This window comes from Phragmites australis, chromosome 4 (genome assembly GCF_958298935.1).
Source record: "Phragmites australis chromosome 4, lpPhrAust1.1, whole genome shotgun sequence".
In the NCBI taxonomy this organism is placed as follows: domain Eukaryota; kingdom Viridiplantae; phylum Streptophyta; class Magnoliopsida; order Poales; family Poaceae; genus Phragmites; species Phragmites australis.
In genome coordinates this window covers 5,872,986-5,884,530 of record NC_084924.1, presented here as the reverse complement: position 1 = coordinate 5,884,530, position 11,545 = coordinate 5,872,986, and the positions used below count along the sequence as shown (strand labels likewise).

The 11,545-nt window shown below is 39.2% G+C and overlaps 1 protein-coding gene across 1 annotated transcript; it reads left to right on the top strand.

The window, feature by feature from the left end:
• The first annotated feature begins 2,467 nt into the window (after positions 1 to 2,467).
• On the top strand, positions 2,468 to 10,666 carry LOC133915420 (ABC transporter B family member 25). The gene is made up of 17 exons (XM_062358567.1): positions 2,468 to 2,669; positions 2,776 to 2,823; positions 2,966 to 3,001; positions 3,083 to 3,157; positions 3,554 to 3,678; positions 3,928 to 4,027; positions 4,112 to 4,283; positions 4,521 to 4,639; positions 4,815 to 4,925; positions 5,007 to 5,151; positions 5,311 to 5,443; positions 5,547 to 5,622; positions 8,671 to 8,736; positions 8,840 to 8,947; positions 9,738 to 9,845; positions 9,918 to 10,115; positions 10,265 to 10,666. Exons 1-17 carry the CDS (start codon positions 2,604 to 2,606, stop codon positions 10,526 to 10,528), a joined length of 1,950 nt encoding a protein of 649 aa, XP_062214551.1. The 5' UTR covers positions 2,468 to 2,603; the 3' UTR covers positions 10,529 to 10,666.
• Positions 10,667 to 11,545: the final 879 nt, after the last annotated feature.

Here is an 11,545-nt window from a genome sequence, read left to right as displayed (position 1 = left end):
TTGGTGCAAAGCCTTCACTCGCTCTTCACCATCACCTTGGTCTTTCGGTGCCATACCATTTACTTGCCTTTCACCACCGAATGGTCCATCACAGTCGAGTCTTGTTTTTCCTTCACCATCTTACCATAGAAAACTATTTTATATTTGACATCTTCAATAAATTCACTTTATCATATATGAAGTCCAATCTTGTTCTTCACTCCTAGCATATATGATTTCAATTCAATTTATGTCTTTTTATTAATCCTAACCCCAACTCACTCTCAAGCACAAGATAAATGGATTAGTCCATAAAACTCTATTAACAATGGTATACCTTTAGTTATGCTATCTCCACAGGTAACTTAGCATTCATTCTTCAAACTTCTTCTTATGAACATCACTAAGATCTCAATGACTTTGATGCAATTCTTTGAACTTATGGTATTTCTCAATAAATTCATACTCCATTTCTTATGCATCTCCTATAGAATAATCTAATAACAATTCTCAACATCATTGTTAGTCCATAGTCATTGTCATCACTTACCCGAGCATCACCTAAAACTCATTGATCTTGATGCATATCTCTCATTTATGCATCACCTATGAAACATCCTACCAATAATTCTTAACAACATAGTTAGTTAATAGATATTATCATTAATTATCAAAATCACACATAAGGGCTAGGTGCACTTTCAGGGTTAGGGTTTTCGAGATCAGGATGTTAGGAATTGTGGAGTTTCCATAGATACCAGGCTTACAAGGAAACTCCCTAATCCCTAACTGGGTCTTTGCAAGTATAGATTTTTTTTAATTTTTTAATTTTCATAATTTTTTCTATTTTTTATTTTTGTAAAAATCTGATTTTTTCTATCTTTTTCATATTTTTATCTAATTTTTCTTGATTTTTTATTTTCCTATTTTTTTCCTTTTTTTATTGTCTGGTCTGCTATGTGTGCAAAACTATCACCACATCAGTAAAATCACTGCCACATTAGCAAAAATCAGGATGGATTGGGTGCAGAGGGGGTTTTGTTACTTGGGGGTTGTAGAATGTCCAATTTTATAGTGTGTGGTTGGAAATAGGATTTTTCGTGATAGTTTAAGAATGTAAATTAGATTTTAAAAATAAGATAAATATTAGCAGCATATTAAACTCGTTCCATGTATATAAAATTTCTATTGATAACTAACACAAACTGACTCTACGAAAACCACCACAAATAAAATAAGACGGTTTTTGCTGGGAAACCTGACCAAACCAGGCGAAACAGTTGAGAGCTAGATGTGACATGCTGGGATCCCATGCCGCATCCCACTAAACCAATGTGGCAGCGACTACTCACTCACTCGTCAGCACCCATTACCAAACGTTGATGCCAGCCAATTGGCAATCACTAAATTAGAAAATGAGTAGGACCAGCAAGATGGTGATCAATTTTTATAAGAATTTATATAGAAAGATTCTCGAGAGATCTTATTTATGTTATATATCTCGTGATTTAATAGTTAGGTTGAAGAGGAAAGAAAAAGTGAACACGTATTATTACAGAAGAGAAGATCTCTCCTATAAAATTCACTTGCAAGTTGTGACACTAACGTATTCATCAGTACTACCTAACTAAGGTTGGATCCTATTATCAATATTATTTGTATTACTAAAGGATGCGGTTAGTTGTTCGTATTTGGAGACTGTGATTTATGGATATGTATGATCTTATAAAAAGTGTATTTGGTTACTTATATATATTATTTTAGTTTAGGTTGATAGGTATAAATATGGTTTTCAGTTTGGTTGGATGGATGTAGACTCTTGTATTCGCTTATGCAGGTGAATTTATTTGTCAGTGTCTCACCTTTATACAAACAAACAATTATAATATCAACTCTTACATTCGCCTATATGACATCAAATTTAATCAACTAAATAAAAATTTAACTTAATATATCAAGATAATTATAACTAACCAAATACTCTTCGTTACAATAGTATAACTCTACTCAATTTACATATATAGTACATATGAGCAATATCATATATGAAAACCAATCGAATACCATTTAAACTTGTCCTCCCAGTGGAAAAACATGTAGTGGGCGTGCACGCGTGTGTGGAGAGTTCAACCTGGCATTAGGACGCGTCCGAGGGTAAGCGGGGTGTGACTCTGATATGCATCCTTCCTAGTGTACTCTTTTAAACAAATGGAGAGACGGTCCCGGGCACACATGCATGGGTCATCCATTAGTCGGGCATATCCCAATCACATGTTCTCAAACCTGAATTTGATTTCTCAAGTACTCAAGTGGGGACGACGATGCCCCTTGGGTCTTGGAGTGGGCGACACGCCGGATCGCGCGCGCAGGCGCATCTGTGACAGATACGAGCAGGTAGTGGTACCTGTCTCAGTCGCGTCCGACCTCTGGCTTGGCTGGCTCTGCTGGCTTGGCCGTGTCTGCTTTTTCCCGTGCCATGTGATTAGCGGCCGCGCGCGCCGAGGCGCTACGCAACAACAAAGCCAGGTCCTCTCGTCTCCGTCTCCTCGTCCCCTTCCCCTCCGCTCGCGCTCGCGCTCGCACTCCCACTCCCATCCGAGGCCAGTGGCCTGCCCGCGGCGGCGATGGGGAAGAATCTGCGCATCAAGACAACTCCCAGGGGCAACCGCGTCCCCCTCCTCAGCAACGGGGTGGGCGCACCGCACCTCTCTCGCAGCTCCCTTCGAATTTACTCTAGTTTCTAAAGCGGGTAGGTTAGGATGAGAGGCTGATTACGCTGGTGCTTGCGGTTTGCAGGAGGCATCGAGGGCGCTCTCCGACCTGGAGGAGGGCAGCATCGTCCAGGTTCGGCGCCCAACCCCACCCTGCGCCCACCCCCCTTTTCTCCATCTCCATCCACGCACACAGTAGGAGTCCAACTGAAATTATTGGCTAATTAATCCTCTCTCTCTCTTTTTTTGTCTCCGTGTAATTGGAATCGTCTCAGCCAGCGAACGTCGGGTTCTGCCGGGTCATCAAGTTGGTGAGCGCTGCTCTCTTCGTTTCTTAACTAAGTCTCTTGTGGTGATGTTACTCATGCTGAATACGTGAGCACGGGTTGCAGGCCAAGCATGACGCTGGGAAGCTGGTCCTTGCGACCATGGCGCTGCTAGTCGCCTCCCTCAGTAACATTCTCATTGTAGGTAGTCGCCACTTGTTACAACAAAACAAGTTTGCTGCTGAATATCTCTTTCCTTTCCTTTTTGAACAAGAATAAATTTCATTCTCAAGGCTATACTCTTCTGATAGTAGCATGTGATTTGATTTAAATAAATATCATGTATCAATAGCTAACAACACAAGCAGTGATTGAATTCAAATAAGGTTAACTCTGTAGCCATCTTTTTCGAAGACTAACTCTGTAGTTATCTAGAGTTTTTTTTTGGTGAAAACTATAGTTATTATGCATTAATAATCAATGATGAGTCGAACACATTTCCTTTTTCAGAGCAATTGCTATTGCCATTCATAAATAGCATCACTGTCAAACATTTTTCCTGTTGTAATGGATGGATCGTTTTGTGGTATCCTACAGCCGAAATATGGTGGCAAGATAATCGATATTGTGTCAAGAGATGTTCGGCGCCCAGAAGATCAGGCTCAAGCCCTGGAGGATGTGAAGGGCACAATTTTGTACATTGTGATAATTGTTGTAGTCGGGTATCTTTCTTTCTTGAAAAACTTGACTTTGCATCATCAGAGATGCTCTGTTTTGCAACTTTGCAAGCGTCTGTTTGCTCACTTTATGTTCAGTGGATTGAGTTATGCTGCAATCTTATCTGGCACTAATTAAACCATCTCCGTCAATACTTTCTCATTTTAGGAAATAATCATGCTTATGTAATAGACCGAGTTAGTTATTTCGGTATTGCCTGAAATCATTAAAAACCAACTCTTACCTTGTTTCAGTTCAGTTTGCACGGCTCTTCGGGCATGGTTATTCAATTCTGCTAGTGAGAGAGTAGTCGCTCGACTTAGGAAGGACTTGTTCAGTCATCTCATAAACCAGGCAAGCAAGTCTGTCCTGTCCAAAATTTATAGTCCTGCACACAGCAAAATTCTTACTCTCAAGACTTATCTTGTTCCACCACAGGAAATAGCATTTTTTGATGTGACTAGGACAGGAGAACTCTTAAGCAGGCTTTCTGAAGATACACAAATAATAAAGAATGCTGCTACAACCAACTTATCAGAGGCACTGCGCAATATCACTACTACAGCTATTGGTCTTGGTTTTATGTTTTCAACTTCATGGAAGTTAACATGTAAGTAGTAATGACATATGTTTGTACTCTCTATAGATTATAAAATTCTGTTGGCATTTTATTTTGGTTTGGGAGGCTTACTATGCACATAAGCTTCATATGCTTAGCTAAACTTCACAAAGGAACATAACTGGGCGTGTGCTACCGTCAAATCAACATTTCTTTGGCAGCATCCTTAATTTAGTGTACACCCACTGTATATGTTCAAGTAAATCTCATTGATTACTATCTGCGCAGTGCTGGCACTTGTAATTGTCCCGGTTATATCAGTTGCTGTGCGTAGCTTTGGACGTTTTCTTCGTGAGCTTTCACATCAAACACAAGCTGCTGCTGCTGTAGCTTCATCAATAGCTGAGGTTTGTATACCAGAGCATCTTATGGCTTGTGTGAAGAGGTTTTCTCGAATCCTTTCTTTGGGTACTGTCACCAAAGACAAACCAAATCGGTGTTTTGACTTCTTATTGCAACCATATAGCAGAATAGTTGATTCTGTGTATTTGTGCCTTGATAAGTCTATCTACTACCATTCAGGAATCCTTTGGCGCCATTCGCACAGTAAGATCCTTTGCTCAGGAACATAATGAGATTTTACGTTATGGTGGAAAAGTAGAGGAGACGCTAAAACTTGGTCTCAAGCAAGCTGTGAGTGCCATACCATTCATGTAGAAGTAGCACCACATTGTATAATTAACGATCTGATTCAATGCAAATTTTTTTTTGTAGAAAGTTGTTGGCATGTTTTCTGGAGGGCTTAATGCAGCATCAACCCTGTCAGTGGTTATTGTTGTTATTTATGGAGCCAACTTAACCATCAATGGTTACATGACAACTGGTTCTCTCACGTCATTCATCTTATACAGCCTTACAGGTACTGTTCAGCATTAACAAGTATCCTGCCAGATTTTATCGCTGTAAATTTAAAATCAGCAATAATCATCATGCACACAGGGGGGCACATTTGATTTTAACCATATCAGTTATGGTTTATTGATATTTTATGAACGGTTCATCTCTTGTGTATATACAGTTGGTTCGTCGGTCTCCGCCTTGTCAGGACTATACACAACTGTAATGAAAGCATCTGGTGCAAGCCGTAGAGTTTTTCAACTTCTGGACCGTGTTTCCTCAATGACAAACTCCGGGGACAAATGTCCCATAAAGTTAGTTTCTTTGTCTATCAGCTCTCTCGAGTCTTGAATGGTTCTACTTATTCAATAGCAGTATGCAGTGCCTTTTATTATTGACATTTCCTTTTTATTTTAGTGAAAAAGATGGGGAAGTTGAGCTTGATGATGTGTGGTTTGCATATCCTTCTCGCCCTTCTCATATGATTCTTAAGGTACTTTCCGGAATACTTTGCAACTGACCTGGTCATTTACCAGATTTGATATTTTTCTTCCTTGTATATACAGTGTACATATGCAAAGAGAAACTAGTAGCCAAAATTATATCAGTTATCATCCATATCCTTGTAGGCTCTTCTGGGATTAGTGGACTCTCGTTCAAAAAGAAATAACAATCCCTTTCAGTGCATTGTCATGTGTATCTGCACTGTTGGAGACTCACATAACAATAACATCTTCAAGATAAAGTGACAAAATAAACGAAGATATCCAGCGGAGGGAGAGAGCTTTCCTCGCTTAGGCTGCACTTTTTATATGTAGTTTCTATAATACTTCGGCCCATTAGTGCTTCTGGTTTCGGCCCATAGGGTCCAAGTGTTATGTTGTGGTGAGTTTAGTATCACCTTAGTAGTTTAGATATGTTGGGACCAGCTTATAAGCCTTCACATTCTAAACATAATACCTTTGAGTTAACCTTTTTATACGAAGCGAGGATAAAAGTGTAAGAGAGGTGATATGAATATACGGGCCCGCCCCACAGGTGAGTTAGGCTGTAAGCGAATTTTGAAGGCAGGGTATTACAGTTTCTCTCCTTTTGTTTTGTTGTTCTTTGTTTCTCTGTGAGCCTGGGTGCATCGGTGATTGCTCTTTTGTGAGCCAGGTGATGCTAACGAATGTTGGCCTATTTCATACTCTTATATTAGTCTTTACTTTAAGGGCAAATCTACGATTTGCCATCGAATAACTACTGATTCTACAATCCGCCATCGAATAAATTCTGTTTACTTCTATACCATCGAATAAATATTTCAGTTCCTTATATGCCATCGGCTTCCGATACTACCCTCCGATGTACTGTTCATGAACAGTATGAACAGTACCCCCCGAGAATAAAAAAATCATAAAAAATATGTCGATTTTTGTGCACGCTCTATAATTCATAATCAACCCGTTTTAACTATATTCACCTAAAAATACTGTATAGAATTCAAACTAAAATTCTTCAAAATGTACTACTTTTGTAACTTCTTGTAATTTTTAAGCCTCATAAAAATTTACAAAAAATCTGAGAAAATTTACTAATATTCCTCTAATGTGATGTAATAATTTCTAAAATTATCTCCCGCGGTGAAAAAAATTAGTTCTTTGTAATGCACAGTATTACAAAAGTAGTTTATTTTGAGAAATTTTAGTTTGAATTTTACACAGTATTTTTAGGTGAATACAATTAAAATGGGTTGATTATGAATTATAGAGCGTGCACAAAAATTGAAAAAAAATTTGGAACTTTTTTTATTCTCGGGTACTGTTCATGAACAGTATAACGGAGGGCAGTATCGGAAGCCGATGGCATATAAGGAACTGAAACATTTATTCGATGGTATAGAAGTAAACAGAATTTATTCGATGGCGGATTGTAGAATCAGTAGTTATTCGATGGCAAATCGTAGATTTTCTCCTACTTTAATGCATTAGGCTTCGCTAGTTCGCTCCAGACCTTTTCGCTCAAAAACAAAATGGATACAGTGACATACATGACTGCACATTACATCATTACCAAAAAGTCAAAGTCAAAGTTTTTTTAAAAAGTCAACACCCTTTGATACACACACATATATGTATATTGTATATCTATTATATGCCCAGACGTACTGTAGTTCACTGTTGCGCCACCCTGCAGTTATGATCTAAAAAATAGTATAGTTGTGACTCACAAGATAGGTCAGTTACTACAAACATATATGGTCGTAACTGGGTACCTTATCTAGTCATAATTATGCATTTTTTTGTCATGTGATCGTAACTGGTTCACCTCTGCGTACACCCCCCGTTACGATCCAAAAAACAGTATAGTTGCTATCGTAACTAACTTTTTTGTCATGTGATCGTAACTCAACTATCTGTGCTGTCGTAACTGACTATTTTCTTAGTCGTAACAGTGATCGCAACTGGGTCACCTCTGCGCACACTCCAGTTATGATCAAAAAGCAGTATAGTTGCTATCGTAACTGACTTTTTTGTCATGTGATCGTAACTCAACTATCTGTGCTGTCGTAACTGACTGTTTTCTTAGTCGTAACTAGGGGTGGCGCAGCGGTAAACTACAATGCTTCTCGTAATTATATACTTTTTATCATGTGATCGTAACTCACATATATGTGCCGTCGTAACTGACTAGTTTTTTAGTCGTAACTGGGGTGGTGCGAATGTGGCTGCAGCAACTGAGGGTGGCGCAATGTAGTTCACTGTTGCGCCTAGGCGCAGAATAGACTCGCTATGTGTGTGTATGCGATTTTTTTTAGAATGATATATGGGAAATTCATCATTAGTTATAGCATAAGTTATTAATTATATGGAAAATCAGCTCATAAAGATGCATAAATATATAAAATAACATCCAATGTGACTGACAGTGATAAGTGGGACGTGTCCACTCACCAGTCACATCAATGTTGTTTCACCAGCTTGAATGATCTTTGCTGTGCTAGTGTCACATACAAGGGTGTGTCTGACTGTCATATGGCCCGGAGCTCGGTGTGGACTACAAAAGGGGAGCAAAGCCGTTTAGCTGGGCATTGAAGAACAAAATGGAATAGTCCTCTTCCTCCTCGGGTCTTCTTCTTCCCCAGTCCCAAATTCTTCTCTGATCTCCCAATCCCCTTGCTTGCTTCTAATCCCCAATCTCCAATTGCTTCTCTTCCCAGTCTATTGCTCTTCCCAATCTAAGCTCCACTTCTCCCCATAATTGTACCCTGTTACTGTGATTGGATTGGATTGGGCAGTAAGAATAGCTAAGGCTTGTGTTGATTCGAGTATTTGTGAGTTGATTTGGTTGTCCGATCGATCAGGATCGTGACAGCTAGTGACCAGTTTATGGCACAATTAGATGCTATAATCTGTAAAATAAGGAGTACATATAACAGGGTGGAATATACAATCGTTGTACGAGCTTTATAAAGAGTATGGAATACAGTACATTTTTCATCTAATACCTGCATGGTGTCCATTGTAGTTAATCTTATGTGGTGTCACCAATATTGCAGGGAATAACATTGAAGTTAGCTCCAGGTTCAAAGGTCGCGCTTGTTGGGCCAAGTGGTGGTGGTAAAGTAAGATTTTTTTTCGCTCATATGCTAATTACATGACATGCTTTGTCTTACAGTAGAAAGTGCTTTCCAGCTGCAGCCTAAGTTATAACATCAATTTTTGCAGACCACGATAGCAAATTTGATTGAACGATTTTATGACCCTCTAAAAGGAAGGATCTTGCTTAATGGAGTGCCATTGGTAGAAATTTCACATCAATATCTTCACAAAAAGGTATGTTATGCAACTATACATTATATTGTGGGACTGATTTCAAGTTTATTGTGGAAAAGATTATGTTATCTAAGCTAGGATTATGTTGCAAGGTTCACAATACTGGTGGCAGATGGTAGAATATTATCCTGAACTGTCTATATGCTAGTTCGATCCTTTCATTTGTGTCCAACTTCCAGTTAGTAGTTCCACCTAATAGACTGGACCCTGTTGAATTGAGTAATTCTGGCTAACTTTCAGAGATATTTTGAAAAAGCACTGGTATAAAGTTTGAACATACAAGTTTCAGTAACTCTAAGAATACTCCGGTGAATTTGGGAATGTGAAACTAGATTTGGTTAGTAATTCTAACTAGCATTATTAGTAGTTGTTCAAAATTTTACTTGTAATGGGTGCTTAGTTTTCCGTAGTCCTTACTATACAATGTTGAACATTAAAAAGAAGCGTCCTACCCATCTTAACTCTCTGTATTTTAACAACCAATATTTCAAACATATTATGTGTGTTTTTATAAAAAAATGTTTCATGGTTTTCCAGACTATAGATGGGAAACAATAAAAAATACAAAAAATAATTATGCTCAGCAATACAGTTCACGAGTCATCAAGCAAATCTAGCATTTGTCAGAATTGAATGACAGTCCTTGAAAAAGTTCTGTATTATATGAGCAGTGCAATGTATACCCTGAGATAATTTTTCTGGCAAGTATAACTAGAGCACGTGATTGATAAGGATATTCACCGAGTTCATAAGGTCCTTATTTTTCCCAATGTTGACCAACTGATTTCAGGTAAGCATAGTTAGTCAGGAGCCTACGCTCTTTAACTGCTCCATTGAAGAGAATATTGCTTATGGATTAGAGGGCAAAGCTAGCTCTGCTGACATTGAGAATGCAGCTGTAAGTATCTGCATTTAGAAACTCTGATGCAAGACTGCAGGATTATACATCCTTATTAACTTCCTGATGCAGAAAATGGCAAACGCACACAGCTTCATATGCAGCTTTCCGGACCAATACAAGACCGTTGTTGGTGAGCGAGGGATCAGGTTATCCGGCGGGCAGAAGCAGAGGATCGCCATTGCGAGAGCTTTGCTTATGAACCCGCGAGTTCTTCTCCTGGATGAAGCTACCAGTGCCCTGGATGCCGAAAGCGAATATCTTGTCCAGGTACCACTAATTTTCATCTCCTGAAATGATGGCAGCCAGAAACTTACAGCTTTCTTGCTGCAATGCCTCTGGTATCTAGTGAAATGTACTATGTGTTCTTGCTTGGAGAGCTGGAATGTGACATGGTTCTTCCCCTACATGTGCCACAGGATGCAATGGACTCCTTGATGAAAGGGAGGACTGTTCTTGTGATAGCTCACCGGCTCTCGACCGTCAAGAGCGCCAACACCGTCGCCGTCGTTTCCGATGGCCAGATCGTGGAAAGCGGTACACACGACGAGCTCCTCAGCCGCGACGGCATCTATACGGCCTTGGTGAAGAGGCAGCTGCAAGGGCCGAAGTTCGAAGCCACCAGCACCATCCGCGCGACAGCCGAAATAGAAGTAGCAGAGCTCAGTAGCAATGGTCAATAACATTTGCACATTTGAATTTTAAAGTGATCTCCGTACAGTTAGGCAAGCAAACATTTCATTCGACTACCACTGTATTGTATGTAACCCTGATCCTGATGTATGCCACTTAAAACAACGCAAAAAATATCTTAAATATTACACTCTGCTAGCCTGCTATTTTTTTTTTACTTATGGAATAAAAAATTATCCCGGTCTTTGCATCGCATGATGCGTGAAGTAGTTCTTCATTACAAGGCTATAGCTTTTGGCTATCATACCACAATGCAACACATAGTCCCTTGTAAACAAATTCATGGAAAGGAAACTTATATAGTGAAAATTGCTCTATTAGATTATGATTATGATTTTGATGATTAATGATAATATAATCAATCAGACTAATATGTTTATCAAGAATATATGTTAGTAGATCTTATGGATATATTACATGAAGAAGTCATCGCAATCGGGATAAAATTTGATTGAATTATAAAAGTTGTAAGAAAAATGAGCTCACCGGATGATTCGATGTTTAGGGTATTAAACTTACCAAAGCATATTTGACAAAGGGGGAGAGAGAGTTGAAGATCTCACCGGAAGGTCTAGTGATAAACAAATATGCTCATTGGAGAAATTCTTACAGAGAAAGGTGCTATGCTGAAGAATGAAGATAAGCTAACCAGATAGTCTGGTGATGAAAGGTATAAAGCACCAGACTAATTCTTGCAAAGAAGAATCCAAGCATAGAAGACGAAGATCATCTCACCGGAAGGTCCGGTGCCTACGTTGTATACATCAGATGCTTCACACTGAAATATTTACTGCAGAACCGTTTCTAAGAGTTGAATATCAAAGATTACCTCACCGGATGGTCCGGTGATAGGTGTTATGTACACCGGAGGTTTACACCGGAGTAATTTACATAGAGAGTTGCAAAGGCACATTATGGCTCAGGATAACTCACCAGATAGTCCGGTGATGGAGATAAAATATACACTAGAGTGTCCGGTATTCACAGAGGCTTGAGTGGGGGTTTCA